Here is a 21,991-nt window from a genome sequence, read left to right as displayed (position 1 = left end):
AACCAGAAAAATTGTGAAACAGGGGATGTTGAACCACGCCGGGGGCGTGAGGCTGTCACGCACGGCGCAATTCTTGTTCAAATGATGGAGTATTTTCCCTGTCAATTACGCGCGGCGTGATACCCGATCACGCGTGGCGTAATTCCACCTCCAAGAAGCTGTTATTTAACTGCTGATCACGCGCGGCGTGAGTCTGGATCACACGTCGCGTGATAATAATGTTACACTACGCTGAGGGCGTGAGGAAGTTGACGCGCGGCGTAATTGTGGAAGAATGGAATTCTAAATTTATCTGGAGACCACGCGGCATGTGGGAGGTTATGGCGCGCAGCGTAGTTAGTTAAGGAGCAACCACGCGCGGCGTGATGGATCTGACGCGCGGCGTGGTTGCGATCAGTATATAATGTTTTCTCATAATTTGGAAAAAGATTCGAATTCCTGGAGCAAGAATTGACATTGAGTGTTGGAGATCGTGATTGGATCATTTCTACTTCGATTCTAAGCCAAAGATTGGTCACCATTCCAGCTACACAAGCCATGGAAAGTCTATATGGAGTGGAAGCTGATTCTTGACCAATTCACTATGAAGAACTGATTTCTCAAGAGGTTGGATACATGTCTAGGATTTGATTATGTAATTCTCAATGTGATCATCCATTTAATGTAATGAATTTCTCTGTTTAAGTGTTTATACACTGAATTTAGTCTTAATACTTTCATGCTTTGATCATTGTATGAATTGAATCTTGATTTTGACTTGTATGAGAATATTTAGTTGAAATCCGATCTGGATTCATTGTGCAATTGTTAATCCCTTTGAGAATCTGAATTGACAATTGTAACGAAAGATTAACGCGCTTAACGAACTCCTTTACTGATAGTTTCGATCAAGAGATTGGCAAATTATAAGTAAAGGATAGGATGAATTTATCAAGAGATTGAGATTCATCATCCAGTTAATCTAGTTGTAACACGTGAGAAGTTCATCACATTGTGGTTGATTACGTACGATTATTACGATTCAATGACTTTACCTGTATCTGACCTCGTTTCTGTCAATTAAACTCCAAATTAGTATTCTACCAAACTGAATTTCAAATAATTTCCCCAAATATGTGTTTTCATACTTTACTGTGTCCGGATATGATTGAATTGACCGAATAACCACAATCCTCGTGGATCGATATTTTAATTACTACTTGAACGACAATCGTGCACTTGCGAAAAGTCATCATATGTATTACTCCCTCCGTTTTAAATTACTTGACATATTAGAAGAAAAAAATTAAGAAAGTGTATTTTTTCACCTTATTTTCGTATTATACCTTTATTTTAATTCACCAATAGGGAGTATTATAAGTTTGTCAAGGTAGTTTATGATAAAATAGCGTATAAAATACAATTTTCACTGGTGTGAACTTATAAAATAGCATAAAACTTAATTTATATTGTATAAGCTGTTTGAATAAGCTAAAAAATAAGTTAATCCAAACGGAGCCTTAATATTGCACAAACTAATAACAAATGACCATTAAGGCACTAAAAAGTTGTTAATAATATAACTTGTCTTACATAAAAAATAAATAAAAAATTGTTTTTTTTTATTTAAAATTAAAAAACGTTAAAGTAAAAACAATTTATTTTTTTTATTTTAGGGATTTTAAACTTTATTTTTTGGTTTTGGTCCTTCATTAGTCATGTTAGCATGCCACATGTCATGTCGTTAGCCACATCAACATTTTTTAGAGGGGAGGGACGAAAACCCAAATGAATTGAACATGCAGGGAATGTTTTAAAAAAAACATAGAAGGACTAGAACCAAAAACCTGGGAACATACAGGGACTAATGTGATATTTAAGCCAAAAAAAAGAGTCCCATTAGCTTAATCAAACATTGCATTATATATGCAGCAGGCTGCGGTTCGAATCTCGGTTATCTCATTTATCTACTTTAAGGATGGGATTCTAGTAACTAGATTACTTAAAAAACAATATAAAAATAAAATCATATTATGTGCCCAGAAAAATCTTTTTTTTTTGTTTACAATGAGTTGGAGATCGAACCCCTCGCCAGTAGACCAATCTTAGTGGCTTAAAAAAATCATTTTTTTTTACACAAAATAGAATCATATATTAATAATTATTAAGGCTAAATTGCACTTTTGGCCACCTATATTTCAGAAACTTGCAATTTTGGCCCCCTATGTTTCAAAATAGCATTTGTAGCCCCTATGTTTACCCATTTTTGCAAAAGGTCAATTTTGACCAAGTCAATGCTGATGTGGCAAGTCACTTGAGTGACTCAGCTGCCACATCAGTTTTTTTGTCACTTATTATTTAGAATAAAATAAAATAAAAAATAAGAAAAGGAATAAGTTACATGAGGTGTGGCTATCTTCTGTAAAAAAAAACAAAAAAAAGGAAACTATGTTTTCCCTATTATGTTCCATTATCTCAAATCGCAAGATGCAAATGTGAAACCCTAACCCTAAAGGATTTCGTTCTTTCTTCCTTCGATTTCGCACCAACTCAACACAATTTGATTCATTAACAGATGATGCAAATTACAGTAAAACATAACATCAACAACAACACCAAGATTACAATGACAATAACAAAATTCTTCTCATTGTTCTTCAGTTCATCATTCCTCTTCAACAAAGGTTGTGTAATCATCTTCTGTCTTACTCAAACTTTCACCTTCACGTGTTGTTGCAGTACATACAATTTGCTTTCTTGTTGTCTTGAATTGTTATAGAACGACTATTTATATAAGGTATAGTTGGTAGGATGAAGTGGGAATCTCCAACAAAGGCATTTTAGGGTTCAAAACGAAATAGCAAGAAGGGAGAAGATTCACGGTAGAAATCGAACAACAAAACTTGAGATTGATTCACAGTCGAAATCGAACAACATAATTTGTTTTGAGTTTTGCGATTGAGAAGAGAGAAATTTTTGTGATTTAGAAGAGAGAAGAAACAAAGTTTATGATACAAAAAAAGATTAATTAGAGAGTTCATTATTCACAAATCTGATGAGTTCATGATACAATCTTTCCTTATATACATGTTATAGGTCTCTAAGACTAACATTAATAACAAACTAACTATATCTTAACCGACAAGTTAGTTATTGTCAGTTATTCTCTAACTAACTTGTATTGTCAGTAACTGTTTTTCCCTACATACATTGATCAATAACACCCCCCCCCCCCCCCTTAAGGTGGAATGTATATCCAACAATCAAAGCTTGGTTTCAAGACTAGAGAAAGGTCCTAGATGCAAAGATTTGGTCAAATATGTCTACTGCTTGGTCTTTGAAGGAGACAGGAAGAAGATGTAGGATGCCTTGTTGTACTTTGCCACGAACCACATGGCAATCAATCTCAATGTGTTTTCATTCATTAAACATAAGATTAACAGCTATATGAAGGGATGGTTGATTGTCATAGTAAATGACTATAGGTGAATCATGAGAAATGTGAAAATGCTTCGGTACATATAACAACCATTAACCTTCACAAGTAGCTTGAGCAATAGCTCGATACTCAGCTTCAGAGGAAGATCTAGATACAACATTTTGCTTCTTGCTTTTCTAACTTACTAATGATGAGCCAATGAAGAAACAGTAACCTGTGGTGGATTTTCTAGTATTAGGACATGCTGCCCAAGCTGAATCACAAAAGGCTTTAATACTCAAAGATGAAGATGAACTAAAAGAATAACCCTTTGTCGGGACTCTATTCATAATGTATTTGAGGACATGTAGCCCTGCTAGCATGTGTTCATTTGTAGGCTCAGATAGAAATTGTCTTAGTTTACTTACAACATAAGAAATTCCGGGTCTAGAATGAGTTAAGTATAAAAGTCCACCAATGAGTCTTTTATAAGTTGTAGGGCCATATAATGGAGTGTCATAAGTCTTGTGAAGCTACATGTGTGGTTGCATTGGCGTGGTGCATGGTTTTGCTCCAAGTAAGCCAACATCAATTAACAAGTCTAATGTATATTTTATTTGACAAAGAGAAATACGTTTACTTGTTCTTTCCACCTAAAAACCTAAGAAGTATTTGAGAACACCGGAATATTTAATACTAAACTTGTCATTGAGTAAGGTCTTGAGTGTAGTAGGTCCATCCATATCGGTCCCCCTAAGACCAAATCATCTACATTGACTAAGATTACCGTAGAGCCAGCTTGAGATTGTTTAGTGAATACAGAATAGTCAGATTTTGATTGAATGAAACCTGAAGATACAAGTGTATATATGACTTTGGTGTTCATTGTCTATTGACCTGTTTCAAACCTTATAGTGACCTCTGATGCTTGCACACTAAGTCAAGATGAGGGAGGTCAAGGTCTGGCGACGGTTTCATGTATACCTCTTCATTGAGACCTCAATATAAGAAAGCTGTATTGACATCTAACTAAAAGAGAGGCCAATTTTGTGAATCTGTTATGGTCTTAAGAACTCTAATAGTGGTCATTTTAACAACAAGGCTGAATGTATCAAGATAATCAAGGCCTTCATTTCAACAGTACCATCAACATGAAGTTTGAGTTTGAAAATCCACTTGCAACCAATAGCTTTCTTGTGTGCATGTAAAGGAACAAGACTCCAAGTATTATTGTGCATCAAGGCAGACAGCTCAACTTTAATAACATTGTCCAATTTTCATTATTCAATGCTTTCTCATAGGATGAAGGTTCATAGATGGTGGACAAATTCATGATGCAGTGTGTGTTTGTGTGTGTGAAGGAGACAAATTTTGATAAGACATGAATGCTGAAAAAGGATATGTACTTGAAGATGAAGCATTGGTGCCAGAAGAATGTGAAGCATGAATTATAGGTGTGAGGAGATTGCAGTGGTAATCTTGAAGATATCCAAGCATTGTAGTTCGTCTAATGGATCTTTTGTAAGTGGTGCTGAATGTGGTGGAAGTGAAGGAGAAGTGGAATCATGACTGGGTGGTGGAGTTGAAATAGGTAAGTTAACTGGATTTTGTGATGAGTTATGAGAGGTTATGGAAATGAGTAGAGCTAGAGGGTGAAGGAGATGGGGGTGAAGAGTTAATTGACTGGGAGGTAGATTATATATAGCAGGGTGAGATGAGGAATCATAGTGAAACAAATCATCAAGGTAAGCAGGGTCAGGAATATGTAGGAGAAGATTTAGAAGTATGAGATGAAACATTGCTATAAGGAAATAAATGTTCAAAAAATATGACATCTCTTGATAAAAACGATTCTTTATTGTTCAAATAAAAAAGAGTGTAGCCTTTAACAACAGTTTTGAAGCCTAAATAAATGCATTTTTTGGATCTAGAATCAAACTTTAATCTATTGACTTTTAAAGTGGTGGCAAAGCACAAAGAACCAAAAACTTTTAAAATAGTAATGTCAAGTAAAGTTTGATGTAAAACTTGATAAAATGACTTGTTAGTCAAGAAATGAGTTGGTAGTCTATTAATGATATGTATAGCATGACTAACAACATGAGCCAAAAAAAAAAATTAAGTAAATTTGATTGAAAAAGAATGGCTCTAGTGACAACAAGAATGTGATGATGCTTCCTCTCAACAATTTCATTTTGTTTAGGGGTAGCAACACATGAAGTTTGGTGCAAAATACCAATTTCATTGTAAAAATCTCTAAGTAAAAACTCATTACCATTATTAGACCTAATGCATTTAATGGTAATGTTGAATTGAGTTTGAATATTCTGACAAAAGATTTAATGAGATTTGAAGTTTTAGACTTAAATTTCATTAAGAAAATCGAAGTATATCTATTCTTGTCATCCATAACACTAAGAAAATATTTTTATCCTAACATAGATGGATAGACAATATGACCCCAAATATCCATTTGCACAAGATATAAAATGGATTGAGAAACATGTTGACTATGAAGAAAAGGTAATATTTTCTGCTTAACATAAAAACACACATCACAATGAGATAAAGAATAAATTAGTCTTACAAGTGCATACGAGTAATAAGGATTTGGCGATGATATGGTTGGCTTCATCCCGAGAAACCAACAAAAAAGAATAAAGAATTGAGTAGAAAGAATTGAGAAACTGGAATGAAAAAATGAACTCCATTTAAGCGTTCTTCCCCAATCATTAATTGGTTATTTCTCAAGCCTATAAAAGGCATGCTTGAGTCATTGTTGTAACATCATATTGTAAAACTAAGCTTAAACGAATGTCGTAAAGCTGTTCATTCTCCCCCTTTGACAACAACGAAAGGAGAGAAAAACACAAAGTCCAAAAGAATATAATATAATACGAAATCGTAAACACACAACTAGATGCGAACTCATTATCACACAAACACATAACATAGCAAGATAACCAAATGAGATGTCATACAAATTGGATAGCATCACAAAGTGATCTACCTAGCAAATCCAAAACATAAAATCAAAACAAGAAGATAAATACCATGAACACACATGGTTAAGTGTCATACAAATTGGATTGCATCACACAGTGGTCTACCTAGCAAATCTAAAACAAGAAGATAAATACCATGGTTAAGTTTGTTCTTCAACGGTTCTTCGACCCTTTCCTCTTTTTCTTGTTACCTGAAATAGTCATGGTTTCTTGTTACCTGAAATAGTCTTGTTACCGATTGGATACTCTCCATTGGGATGAATAAGTATGATTTGAGGCATGCTTAATATAGTTGTGTATATTAATTGCATGATGTCTATATGTGTGAAATGATGTTTGTTTAAGGCTTGGAAAGCGAGTATGGGCTCGTGATCCTTGCCGCTTGTGTGTTGATGCATGCTTATGCTAGTTGATTGTATGTGATGGCGTTTTGTTTATACGTCGACGAAGTTGTTAATTGTTATGTATGTGTTTTGGAGATTAGGGTATTGTGTTACCCTAATGATGAAGATCTTTGTTAATTGAAAATGATCTATGTTTTTGAGATTGGCTTGTCCAATAACGAAGTAAGATTGGCTTGTCCAATAACGAAGTTAGATCAAGGTATTGTGTTATCTTGATAACGAAGTAAATCGGATTATGTTATCCATTTGTGAGTTTTCATATGTTTGGAATTGGCACACACTCATGGCATATATATTGCATTAGGAGATCGGACTCGTTCCGATAACGAAGTAGATCAGGAATTTACCTGATAACGAAGTGAGATAGGAGGTATGATACTCCTATAACGAAGATGGTACCACATGCATTAGTTGTGTCTAGGTTGGCACGACACGTTGTAATTGGCATTAGATTGCATTAGGGTAAATGTGCACTTATGTGATAACTGTTATGTGTTGTCCGCAAAGACGTGAAACTAGTTGAATATGTTATTGTCCGCAAAGACGTGAAACTAGTGAATTGATGTATTTGGATTGGGTATTTGATTTGTGTATTTTGGTTGTGTTTTGATTGAATATGTATGCTATGTGTATTGATGAATAATTGGCTAAGTGTTATCGTTTTGACGATGTATGAGCGTGAGTTAGATATGCATGATAGAGGAGGTGTAAGTGCGTTCTTACACTGGTTTATATGTTTGGTTATGTTATCTAACTCTCTGCTATGTGTTTGTGCTGGACCGTTGGGGGTCCAGGTTGCAGGATTTGCTATGTGCTTGTGTGCGTCGGTGAAGCTCCGCTCTGATTGTGACACGGGTGAATAAGGGGTTTATATATATGTATAGATTCCTAGGAAAATACTCTGTATAATTTATGTTTTTCATTTAAGAAATGTTTCTTATAAAATAGTTTGTTTTGTATAAACTTATATCGCATCGTGTTGATGCGATGTTTTTGATGATTGTTGTAATACTCAAATTAGTCCTTTTATAAAAATAAATATTTCTATTTTCCGCTGCGTGTTTTCGAAAAAGTTTTTAAAAGGCAGAGTTATTTATATAACGGGTTTGGGTGTTACAGATATTACTTTCAAGACTACTCCCCATATGTATAAATTAAATTTCACGCGCGGAACTAAAGTTTTTAAAGTTAAGGCTAATGAAATACCAATGAATCTTTTCATCTTTATGCCTTTTCAAGACATTTTGGCATGCGTCAAAGAGGATCGATCGCCTTCTTGGTATGGTTTGTATTATTCATGATATTTTTGACATTTTTTAATCCTCTTATTTGTCTAATTACATTTACTTTTTCATAGATGTTATTGGCCATGTTGAAAAAGATGTTATAAAGGAGATTGAAAAGAATGGGAAGATAAGTAAGGTTATGGATACCACCCTTGAAGATTTAGAGTAAGTTTTTTTTTGTTGTCAGTTTTTAATGCAGTATACCACACCTCTAAAGTCAAAGATGAAGTTAGAAAATATGCAGTTTTAATTAAATTAATTAATGTATTATTTTAACTGAAACTGATTTATTTCCATTATATTTTTCTGTTATTGATTTCTTTGTATCTCTTTATTTGTGTCCACCTATCACTTCCTCTCACATATCTGGAAAATAACATTGAATCACATTGTAAGTGGTGGAGAATGGATCCTCTCATGTTATTTTTTCTCATGTTTCCTTATCTCACCCTTTAATTTTACTTTTTGTAATTTTGTTCCTACAAGTAAAAATACACAACTAGTATTTTCTATCATAAAAAGGGTGAAAATAGAAAGATGTCTATATCCAAGAAATAAACTTATTTTAAGTTATTTTCTTTTTTCCAATAAAGTTTACCAAAAGCATTGTACCAAAAAATGTTGTTTTTTCCAGAAAATCTTCTCTATTTTCTTTGTCCTGTGTTTTTTTAATTGTTTTTCTTCTCTATTTCTTGGGTTCAATGAAAAGCTTCGCTCCGCTTTGTATAAACCCGTATGCGTGAATGACATTTCTTTAACCAATGATTTTAGTTCATCACCATTTTCATTTAGAATATTTGTTTCTCAATTAATTTATCTTTAGAAAATTAGAATATCTATTTAATTAATTAACATCTCTTTTCGCAACTCTATAAATAGATTTATCATTTTGTCTTTTTGCTCGATCTTGTATTTTATCATTATACTTATGCTATTTGATTTTTCATTGGATGTGTATTTACTATACTTCTCGATGAGCAAATCAGAAAACTTTTCCAGTATTTGTGGCCGTATTGACGGGATTTTTTCATACACAATTGTCTAACATAATATAAGAAAATTGTTAAAATAATCCAAAATGAAATTATTAAAATTGTGAAAGTAGTTGGACAAAACATACCTCCAAAATAGGAGCAAACCCTCGAAAATAATGTTGCTTATTCGGTTGACTACACATTAAATTTTTCAGATGTGTTATAGAATCACAAGTATGTTCAAAGACAATTTTTGCCCAATTGATTTTATCAAACGCATCTATATCTTGAACTGGCCCCCAAGACTTACCAGCGGGCTTCTTGGGGTCGCCCGAGCATACTAAGAATTGATCAACTATAAAAAAAGATATAAGTTTTCTAAAACACAGCCTACTTTCATCATCATCAACAGGCATGTCTTTCAATTTTGATTTGAGATTTGCTGTTGTTAATTGTTTACCATCCAAATTAGCAATTTCTCTAACTTCTTGCAGAAATTTGTCATGTCTTGACTTTTCTGTAGGAAAAAAGTAATCGGTCCCGGTATTTTCTATACCTAGGACATCAACTACCTCTCTTATGCAGAAAAAGAGTGAGGCATTATTGTTCATAACAAATTTTTTACTTTCAGGGTTATATAGATTGCATAACCCTGATATGAGAGTTGCAGAACTCTCTCTACGACTTTTCACCTGTAAAAATTTGGAAAAAATAGATTTTTTCATAATAAGCTTTTTCTCATCGGACAACCCAAGGCTTGCGACCGTTTTTAAGCTTGTTGTGAGCTTAATTTCCCATGCTTTCTTTTTTGGTTCTTGATCCTTGAAAAGAAAGATCAAATCAAACAATCTTCCACAATGAACACGAGCGAGTTCGACGGTAACGCAGCATTCGCCGGCGGCATGCCTTCTCAGATCACTCAGGGCGCCAACGACTCTACCTCCAAGGAATTGATTGTGAATGTCACTAAGGACACGGTAATGGATTTGCTGTTCTGTTTCATGAGTGATTGGGTATCTGGGTCTTTGTTTTTACTTTACAAAAAAAAGATGCTAGCATTTAGGGTTTTGATTTTCTTTCCTCGTAATTTATATGTACCAATTGATTATCCTTAATATCCATTTTCTTCTTAATAATCACATAACTCGCAACGCCAATTAGATGTTTGCATAATTGGTAAATTTATATGTTTTGGGTTTGCATAGTTTGCATAGTTTAGTTTGCACAATTGGTAAATTTATATGTTTTGGGTTTTGATATTTTCTGGTTAATTTATATGTTTAGGGTTTTGATGTGAAAATTCAGTGGTTCAATGTGTTTCATGTACTTCTATTCTTCAAATGTTCATCTAGATTTTAATCTTCTACCTGTTGCGGCCCGTTGCAGTCAAAACGTCGTTGCGTTGTGGAAAAACGCCGTTGCGTTGCAGTTTCGTTGCGGCATCGCGTGTGATTTAAGTTCACACCGCAATTGCGGTCCGATGCGGTTGCGATGCCTACCTCATCCGCAATATTGCGGCCGCATCGTCCGCAATTTAAAACCTTGGTTATATGTCGCAAACATGAATAAAAGACAACCAAATAGTCATACATAAAGTACAATTATGCTTTGCTCTCAACTCAGTCATATGATTATGTTAATTCTGTTATTGGTTAGTTAGCAAGACTCTTTATAGAATTAGGGTTCTTCAAGTTTGTTATAATTATGTTAATTATGTTTGCATAATTGGAAGATTGTTTGATTTGATCTTTCTTTTCAAGGATCAAGAACCAAAAAAGAAAGCACAGGAAATTAAGCTCACAACAAGCTTAAAAATGGTCGCAAGCCTTGGGTTGTCCGATGAGAAAAAGCTTATTATGGAAAAATCTATTTTTTCCAAATTTTTACAGGTGAAAAGTCGTAGAGAGAGTTCTGCAACTCTCATATCAGGGTTATGCAATCTATATAACCCTGAAAGTAAAATATTTGTTATAAACAATAATGCCTCACTCTCTTTCTGCATAAGAGAGGTAGCTGATGTCCTAGGTATAGAAAATACCGGGACCGATTACTTTTTTCCTACAGAAAAGTCAAGACATGACAAATTTTTGCAAGAAGTTAGAGAAATTGCTAATTTGTATGGTAAACAATTAACAACAACAAATCTCAAATCAAAATTGAAAGACATGCCTGTTGATGATGATGAAAGTAGGCTGTGTTTTAGAAAACTTATATCTTTTTTATAGTTGATCAATTCTTAGTATGCTCGGGCGACCCCAAGAAGCCCGCTGGTAAGTCTTGGGGGCCAGTTCAAGATATAGATGCGTTTGATAAAATCAATTGGGCAAAAATTGTCTTTGAACATACTTGTGATTCTATAACACATCTGAAAAATTTAATGTGTAGTCAACCGAATAAGCAACATAATTTTCGAGGGTTTGCTCCTATTTTGGAGGTATGTTTTGTCCAACTACTTTCACAATTTTAATAATTTCATTTTGGATTATTTTAACAATTTTCTTATATTATGTTAGACAATTGTGTATGAAAGAATCCCGTCAATACGGCCACAAATACTGGAAAAGTTTTCTGATTTGCTCATCGAGAAGTACGGTCCTCAAAGAAAGGACCTTCGACCAATCTTGGTTAACCTTACTGCCGGCGAGGTACACTTGTAGCACCATTGATACCATAGTATTTATATTGTTAGTTTGTCTGTTTAGCTTTATAATTAAGGTTAGCAACGAAGATGCCTTAGTGCATCTTATGCATTTTAGCGATATGTATTTATTTTAAGTACATTCATTTAATCAATTTTTTTTCTTTCATTTTTTTAGATAACGGCTTGTCCATGGTGTGAGGATGGAGGTGATGCTAGCCCCAGCCTTTCGACTCATGCTAATGTGGCGGATGACATTTCGGCTTCCAAGGCGGGGGACGTTTGTTTGGCGGAGGACAATTTAGCTTCCGTGACGGAGGGGTATGGTAGGTTAGTGGAGGATGTATGAGTTTTTGGAGTGAAATAAGTGGATGTTAGTATGTTGATGTTGTTGGGATGAAAACATGTTTGGAATGGTTGAAATATATTGAGTTGTTTTCGAGTTTGAAATTCCTGGCACACAGTGGACAGGTGTTGCTCAAGGTGTAGCAACACTTGTCTGTTGTAGACAGTTGTTGTTACTGGTGCGCCAACACTTGTCTATAAACAGAGCAAATAACATAAAACAATACAAACAGTAAAGTAAATAACACACGAGAGTTGTTAACCCAGTTCAGCCTAAAGCCTACTCTGGGGGATACCAATCCAGGAATGAAGTCCACTATCAGCAGTATTACTTCGAAGCTAAACTCACCCGTTTACAACTTCTCACTTAATCACTACCCAATGACCCTTCTACCTAGGAACTCCTAGATATGAGACCCCGTCTCACTTCCCACCTTAGCAACACAGACAGCGCTGCTATTCAATTCCACAATCACAACAGGTGGAGACACACTCCTAAGAAACTAGGATCCACTCTTGCTTAAAAGCTTGCGAGTAAACCACACAACACAATAGAACAATCTCCGTACTTCAAAGCTTAGGAGAAGTTCACACTTACAACTCAATAACACTCAGGTCCTAAGCTTGCATCAATGAGACACAAGAAAGGCTCACAATTAACACTCTAAAATCCCTAAAACACACGCTTTGTAAGAACACGATTTTAGATGCTTGAAACCATATGCTTGCCTTCGTATTTATAGTAGTAGAATGACTTGGGCTTCAAGACAAAATTAGGGCTTCTAGAATTGCGGCAGCTGTGATATATTTTTGAAAACAATAGTTATATTTTTGAAATGCAAAAATATATTTTCCAAAAATATAATTCCTTTGGAAAATAAAAATAGGGTTTGGCTGCCTCATTAAACACATTAAACACGTGCGCCTTCCTCTGTAAGAAACCTTGAAACAATTCTTCAAACAGATCTTCAAAAGATTGAGTAGAAATTTAAACCCGCTAGCTGGAGCGCACGATACAGAGTCAGGTGTTGTTCCAAAGTGTCCCAACATTTGTCACAACACTTGGGGTCAACACATTCGTCTCAACACTTGGCTAAAATATGTTTTTGCAAAATGTAGCCAATATACAAAAACTCAACAGAGTTCGTTAGCACCGTTGCAGTAAGATTTCATTTTTCAGCATTTCCTGCAAAGTACCCCTTCTGCGCTAAGTACCCCTTCTTTGCCAAGTACCCATTCTATGCAGAGTACCCCTGCTGTTATTGAAAACCCCTGATGTTATTGAGAACCCCTGATGTTATTGAGAACCCCTGATGTTATTGAGAACCCCTTCTGTTATTGAGTACATTGAGTACCCCTGTTGTTATTGAGAACCCCTTCTGTTATTGAGTACATTGAGTACCTCTGCTGTTATTGAGAACCCCTTCTGTTATTGAGTACATTGAGTACCCCTGCTGTTATTGAGAACCCCTTCTGATATGAGTACATTGAGTACCCCTTATGTTATGAGTACATTGAGTAACCCACTAACCCATTCTGTGCTGAGAACCCCTTCTATGCTAAGTAACCCTTCTATGCCTGAGGACCCCTTCTACACATAGGGTTGACTTTTGTTGACATTAGGGCTTTGCAACCGGAGCCTATTTTGCTTAGATTTTCGCGTAAATTTCGATTTCGAGGTTTGTTTGTTGAGCTAAGGAATGCTTTTTAGGGTTGTCTTTTGAGAGACTATGAGTTGTGGATAGGTTAATTAGGGTTTGAAAGTTATTAGCTCGAGTATCGTCGTTATTACGATATATTTTGCTGAGATCGTGCCTGTTATGTGCTCGAGTGTTGGAATGGCACAAAGTTTGTTTTCCTAGTCTTCTTTTAGGATTGAGGATGATCCTGTGCTTTCGGAATTTCAATTTTCGCGTTATTCTACTTTTTGAGAAAACGGGCAATAATTTACCCGCTGTTCCGAATTTTCGTTAGCTCTGAATCCGTTCATATTTTAGTTGGGAACTTTATATATCGGCTTGAGTTAGGATATGACTTTAGAATATTTTTAAGAGTTAGGGATGAAAATTACAGTCGAGGAAAAATGTTTCGCGATAATTTTTAGGAATAGTTTAAGGCGAACATTTAGTTTCTAAATTTTCTAGTTTCGCGAGTTTGGCTCGTATGCGTAGTGCGACTCGTCTGTGAGGCGTGAGTTTCTCATAAGAGCAAGAAAATATCTTAAGAGGATAGACTTGACTTGATCCAATGGCTATGGCTTTGTCTTGATAGCTTTACACTATTTGATCCAATGGCTAGGAATGCTTAAGAGAAGAATACATAGGAAGCTTTGACTCATTATTGGACTTAGAGAAAAATCTGAAAATTCACTCCTCTCCCTTGCTCTTGCCGTGAACCATTTCCCTTTCATTTCATCCATCACCAAATTTCCATCTCTTCACCAAATTGATCCATCTTGAGCTTGTTGGAACCATAAGATTGCAAGGATCATCATCTCTAAGGTTAAGAGCGTTAACCGAACTTTGGGACTTCGCCGAGAGCGGCAAATTTGGCTTGTGTAGTGTAAGTTATTTGTATGGGAAGCTTTGCCGAGGTAAGGGCACCGTTTTTACTTCCGTATTAAATTTCGTCGATAGCATAGTTGTATGCTTGTTGTTGTGAGTGCTTTGTGTGTTTGTTTGTGCACTATTTATGAGTGCTTGGTATGTTTGTATTATGTATTCTCGGTATGAGTTCTTGATGAATACATGTTATTAATTGTCTTACATATGATTTGGTTGGAATATATGTATTGACAGGTTGTTGTGGAAATTACATAATATATGATTATGTAAGTTGTTGCATTTGTGGATTCATGGTACGAGGATTGCATGAGTGAACCACGGGGGTGAGAGTTGTGGGGTGTGATGATCCAGCGATTGGGTGTCCACTCTATTTTCTTTGAGAGCTATTTATGCTAGTAGGCGTGACGATCCAGTGATTGGGTGTTACGGGCGTGACGATCCAGTGATTGGGTGTTACGGGTGCGACGATCCAGTGATTGGGTGTTGCGATCTTTACGGAGTCCACAATTAAAAATGATGTTCAATTTGATGTCAAAGTTCTAAGTCCATGCATCAAAATTGAACACCAACAAAATATTAAGCAAATACATGCATAAAAAAAGATCTACATAAACTCAGAAAAGTCAACACCAAATTTTTTTTCAAACTGATTGCGGGTGTACCAACCAATAGCAGGATATTTCCCACCAACACGAGGTAGGCGCCATGGAACCGGCATGGATGGTGTTGGCAGCGTGGGTGGAGATGACAGCTGCGGCAGCTCTTCCACCGAGTCATTATCGGGTGATGGATGCTGCAACAGCTCTTCCACTGAGTCGTTAGGTGATGTCAGCTGCGGTGGAGATGGTGGCATCTGTATCGCCACCGAGAGTGGAGGATGCTGCTTGAATAATTCAGCTAAAGTGGTGTCTAGTGAAGTCGTGGGGATCTTCCCGCCATCTTTCGGAATGAGGCGATAAATTACAAATGCACCTATGGCCACTCCGACCATAAATGCAACAACCTAAGAAAATAATGAAACAGTATGTAAAATATACTTCATCATATCTTAATATCCATCGAGACTATATGTAACATGGTTGTCAAAACAATGTAATCAAAACAGTATGTAAAACACACTTCACTGAAACAACTTCTGCATAATTAACAAAAAAAAAAAAAAAACAATACACAAAACTGTGAAACAGCTTCTGCATAATTTTTTTTTTGAAGAAGTAAATTTATTTATAAACAGCACAAGATGTGCATAAGATACAAACTCCAAAACAAAAACCAGGAACCAAATAAAATTGAGAATCAAACAGTGCCAACAAAAACAAAACCCAGCCCCCTAAAAGCCACACTCTTACTGTATTACAACCTCTGATGCACGGGTACTCCATTTGAGGGAGAGTACCAGTACCGGGTACGTACCCGTACCAGTACCGGGTACATACTCGTACCTAAATTTATGCCCATACACGTTTATTAGTTTTACTAAAAAGGTCATACCCCGTACCGGTACCCGTATCGGATAAGGTACCGTACCCGCACCAATGCAACACAGCTCAACTACTGAACAATATCACAATACCAGATAAAATCCTACAAGATATGTGTAGAAATGTGGGGAAAGGGGGCAGTAGGTAAACTTTCCACTGCTGTAGACTGTCAACAGTGTCAAATCAAAAAAATCAAAAAAATAATTTTTTAAAATGGGTTAGAAAAAGGTAAATAATTACAAAAATAATTTGTACTGCTGACCACCAATTACAGGTTAAATAAAATAACACACATAACTAAGTTAAATAAAATAACATACCATATATAGAAGAAGAAAATCCATGAAGAACTTGAGGGAGAAGCTGAGAAAATGAGAAGAAAATGAGAAGCTGTGATTAGAGTATTGAGCTAAAACTAAAAGGGGTAAATAAAAAGGGATGAGAGAAGAAAAAATATTTAACAAATAAAAAATATTTAACGGCAGAGCTTCAGCGGCCAACGACGGAGAGAGAGAGAGAGAGAGAGAGAGAGAGAGAGAGAGATAAACCGAAAGCAAAAGAGAGAGGGGAGAGAGATAAACCTTCAGCTCTGTTAGCTATACTATCTCCCGGCGGTGGTGTGGGACGTTTGTTGGGTGGTGATATGAATTAAAGGAAAAGAGTAATTCTGGTGCAATTACAAAACTTGTATAGTAGAACACTCGATTTAGTTTTACCATTTCTTGCACTTGTAACATTGTATCATGATACGATCCGGGTTCCAAGGCAACCGACATGTGCAATACCTTGAAAAAAACACAAACCAAGATAATTAAGTTCTACGGATCAAAAACAAAACTAATAAAAAACAAAACTAATAAAAAAACTCACACAGCAACGACCGTTTTGTCTCATGCCGTGAGAACCTCTTTGATATGATCATATTTATATCGACAATAGAAATCCAGAGATGTGATATTTTCAAGTTTTGAGTAGCTATGGAAAGTATGGACGGTGCACTTGCACATAATAGTTTCAACACTATGTGTTTCTTCTGCTGAAGAGTAAAAGAGCTCTTTTTCACCAATAGAATTTTTATCGTAAAACTTGGTCTCTTGAGGCCTGTAAAACCAGGTCACAGTTACCTTTGGATCACTTCCACCCTTGATTCTCTTAACAAGGTGGTCTGATATTGCCTTATGGGAGCAAATTGTGAAAGAATTGGGAAGTCATAGTCTATTTCACAATCACACGATAGCCGACGTGTTGGAAGTTGTCATCAAACATTATAAGGAGTATACAAGTGACCCCAGATTGACTCAAAAGTCGTTGAGTCGTTCTCTCGGGCTCAATATTCGTCAAGTGTTTGACCCCTTTACTGACAAATATGGCACCCTAAACCTATAAATTAGGAAGAAAGAAAATCAAAACCCTAAATCCTAGCATCTAATTGGTAAATTATGTGATTATTAAGAATAAAATGGAAAGATATATATTCTTGGTAAATCCTTATTACTCGTTTGTACTTGTAAGACTAGTGTGTCTTCCATTTCGAATACCGGTAACTTTTTGTATCCCATAACAATAACGGCATGATAGGATGGTTCTTGTTGAGGTGAACACTTAATCGGGTGCCTTGTTGGGCCAGTATAGATACCCTAACCAAAAAACAAATATGATTTACTTTTTTTTAGAAAGACCAAGAATTATAAAATTAAATAAAACAAGGCATAAGGCATGCCATTAGGTACAAAATATAGTCAGAGCTATCTGAGACAATAATTCAAACAGCTCCACAACATTTAGCATCTAATATGAATAGTCCACTCACTAATATGCAGACTCCGCTCCAACTTAATTTACCTTATCAGTTGCTACACTACATAGACTACTAGATCAATGAATTACTAGTATCTCTCACCTAATATTACACCATAACTAACCAAAACACATGTCAAACAACACTCCAAAACAAACAGCAAGAATGCTCCATTATTAATTTAATTAAATTACCTTTCCCTTGTATTTTTCATAATCCTTGAAACATTGAAATGTTCCAAGCATAGGAGATCTTTGTAGATACTCAATAATTTGTTCATCAGAGGTTACCTCCATATCATCAGTGATAATCTGGTTAAAACCGGTCTTTCATTTTTCTTCATTGACCTCCCCTTCTGTCATCGGTGGTACCACTCCATTTTCATTCCTTCCGGTTTCGCTATATGATTTTTCATACATTTTTAGCGAAACTATTAATATAGGAGCAACAATCTAATGAAAAAAACACTAATATAAGTTTAATAATTCCGATGCAATTATAAATTTAATAATTCTGATGCAATAATATATAAAGTATATGCACAACATTCAGTTGAGAAAATTTTAGAAGTCTTTAAAGAAAAAATTCACCCCCGTTTTTCATCAATTTCTTTTTATCTGAATTTACCAAAAAACTAATTCTACCCTCAACTTGATAGCTTTACTTTAAAATCGTGTGAAAATTATTGATGTTTGTCTTCAAAAGTAGAAGTTTACAACTTTTTGTCATAGATTGATATATATGAGACACTACTCTAATCAGTGTTAAATAAAGGTTCGTTACAGTGACAAAAAGGTACAGGCGCCTACCGTTACTGTTTTTCACTATTTTTATATGGTGAAGAAAAAAATCGTGCCAAAACGCCGATACAGCTGCGACGAAAACTGATACAGCCGCAACGAAACGCAATACGACCACGACAAAATGCTAACAGATAGAGACTTCTATTTTTCCGATAGGCAAAGACTTCTATTTTTTCCAATAGAAATGAATAAAAATCACATTTTTAGTACAAATATATGAACATAAATTATAAAGTGTTATATCTTTTTAACTTTTTTCTAGTTCAAAACTTTACATTTATCTCATATTTAAGTTGTTATACATATATTATAGTACCAATAATTTAATAAAATTTGTTCGATATTGTGATTAATTCACATCGTGACGATCGTATTTCGTAATGCAACAGCCGTAACAACCAAAATTGTGAAATCCTTGACGCAACCGCGAATGTGACCACTATTTAAAACCTCTATGACACTACATTAATCCTCTCATGTTAAAATTTTCTCTCACTTGATACATATCATATATAATTGCAACCATCATAAAGAGCATAAAATGGACAGTTTAAGATGAAAATTTAAAATAAAATAAAAAACTCACCGAGTCATAATTTTTGCAAGCCATCATCTTTCCTATGTACTTATAACTATCGAGCGATGATATCTCATACTTTGCAGCAAAATATAGAGCTTGAAATGTGTCATACAAGTAGAATTTGTCTTATGGGTACCAATTCTCCATAACCTTCTCCCCTAACAACACACGCAACACAGTCTATTAATCATTGTGATGAGAAGTACATAATATTTGTTGCAAATGTTGTGTCGTATATTGATAAGTAGACTTGTATAGCTCCATACAAGGTAGCAGCCCAACAAGAAGTTACACACAAAATGGAAAAAAAATTCATTTTAAACAAAAACAAAAAATAAGTAAAATGTGTTATTCAGCCATGGATCAAAGGCTAAACTGATACCATGTTAATTTTCAGAGAATCCATAACATAAACGTAACAAACTTTTTCTTCTAGATATTTCTATTTCTTTTTCATTCTTGATACAGTTGTAGATACAGATGTATATATAGGCATTTTGTACTTAACCTATGATTATCCTAACTAATGCATTGCTGGACTAAAACAGATGAACTATTACTTAATCTGTTTTATTACTAAAAGTACTCTTATACACTAATAAAATGAAACAAATTATACATAATGAAAATAACTTGCGAGATGCTCACCGGTTGAATGCAGCTATAACAAGTTTCTCAAGCCATGATCTATCTTTAGGGTTAGGCATCTCAAATTGAAATCTTTTGTGTGTTGATACAAGAGAAAGAGACTTAATTTTTATTTCTTTTTGGCTTACAACCTTGAGGATACAAGGCTTTTGCTTTTCCCATTGGAGGTTGGAAGAAATTTGAGTTTTTGTTAGAAAGAAAAATGCTGTTTTGTGAGAGAGAGAATAAGAGGTAAGTGGAGAGAACGAAAGGACACACTAAAAAGAGATTTGGGTCTTGTACTTCAATCACTGTTTTTTTAAAAAAAAAAACTAAAACCAATTTTTTTAAATGATGATGTATTTTGAACAACGGTCTGTATCAGTGTATCACGATAGAAGAATGAGCATCTATTAAAAATGATTTTAAATAAACTTCTATTTTGTTAAATTCATTTGATTATTATAATTATAAATGTGTTCCATCCAAGGGAAATGAATGAATAAAATGGTTTTTCTTCTCAGTCTGCACTTCATATTTTTTTTATAATAATAAAAAAAGGGGAGAGTAGAAATAGAAGTATTTTAGTCTGAACCATTTAAATGTGCTTTCATTATCCGCACCCGCATGTGTGATTCGTATTTTTTATTCTGCTAACTTATGTCGACGATTATTCTAAATTTTTTATACATCTATATTTTTTTAAATAGTTAATTTTTGGAAAACAACAAATAAGTCACATAAAGATGTTGAGTTAAATGTAAAAAATCCATACCCATATCCGTCTGTACGCTCTTTTTTGTTTTAGTATGTGCTAACTTGTGTACATAATTGACTATGTTTCTTTGTGTAATTTTTTTTGATAAAACATAATTTGCCGATATGAAAATAATTTATTGCTACAACCAAATAAAAATTTACATGTTGTCAAAAGAATAAAAAACACTATGGGTGCGTTTGTTTCCCGTATTGTAAATTCTTTCCCAAGAAATTTATTCCCAGGATTATGATGGTAGACATTTTAATCCCGTCTCATTTTAATCCTGGCATTTTAATCCCTTTCATTTTAATTTTTCATCAATATTTAATCAAGTAAAATACCTTTGCATCACATGTGGCAAAATGTTATTGATTCCCTAACAGCACTAGAAAATAACGTGCATCAAGTAGTGGAGTGTATAGCAGTTATACATATAAAACTGATTGGAATAATTTGTTCCGGTGCTTTTAACAGGGGAATAAAATTCTAGCCTTTAAGGGAATAAAAGTTTTACCTTATAACAAACATAGGTACTTTTAATTTCCAACTTAAATTCCCAGGAATATACTTTCAGTCTCCGAAACAAACACCGCCTATAATACTAAATCATGAAGGCATTGTATACAGTGTCTCCTTCGTACTCATATGACTTGTTGATAATTGGATGTGTAAGCAATTTCTTTCCTTATCTCAAGATTGAACTTGAAATTTAATGCAATATAATTCTTTCATTGCTTATGTGGTTTCACTTTTAGGATGGTGTTTTTGACACCCAATTTCTTCAAATAAAATTCAAATAATTTTTGCACACACATACTCTTCTTATTTTTTTATTGGATGTCTCCCTCATTCTCTACTCTAACGTGGTTGCGTCGCTTTTCTTAAATGGTTGCATCTTGCTTCCTTGATGTTATCATCACCATTGTAGCCCATCTTTGCCTCTACTTTTTCTTAAATTCTTTCACAATTCCTTCTATTTTCTTTCTCTTGTTGAATTGAGAAGCACAATCCACTCCTAAACGAACAAAAAAGACAATAAAACTACTTTAAAAATTAAATTAATTAAACTCAAATATCATTTTGATTTTCTTTTTGAATAACCATGCATAGTTAAGTGTGGCCATGAGGATTTAATGAAAAATAAACATAAAACAAAATCAGAGATTGATATAATTTTAGAACAATACAAAGAGGGAGAGAAATTAAACAATACAAAGAATTAATTTTAGAACACATCAAGTTTGATTTAGAGGAACATATATGAAAACTCTACAATTATAAGAGACAAATAGTGTGTGCAGTTACATATAAAATTCCAATTCATATGAC

At 34.6% G+C, this 21,991-nt stretch overlaps 1 protein-coding gene across 1 annotated transcript; it reads right to left on the bottom strand.

Moving 5' to 3' along the window:
* Positions 1-4,845: 4,845 nt before the first annotated feature.
* LOC123896009 lies at positions 4,846-10,188 on the bottom strand. Its single transcript, XM_045946468.1, has 4 exons — positions 10,165-10,188; positions 9,213-10,055; positions 9,055-9,133; positions 4,846-5,198 (listed from the first exon to the last, which is right to left on the bottom strand). Exons 1-4 carry the CDS (start codon positions 10,186-10,188, stop codon positions 4,846-4,848), a joined length of 1,299 nt encoding a protein of 432 aa, XP_045802424.1.
* Between the last annotated feature and the right edge of the window lie 11,803 nt (positions 10,189-21,991).

Source organism: Trifolium pratense, linkage group LG7 (assembly GCF_020283565.1).
Source record: "Trifolium pratense cultivar HEN17-A07 linkage group LG7, ARS_RC_1.1, whole genome shotgun sequence".
In the NCBI taxonomy this organism is placed as follows: domain Eukaryota; kingdom Viridiplantae; phylum Streptophyta; class Magnoliopsida; order Fabales; family Fabaceae; genus Trifolium; species Trifolium pratense.
Note: the sequence above shows the minus strand (reverse complement) of the source record. Positions and strands in the feature narration are given on the sequence as shown.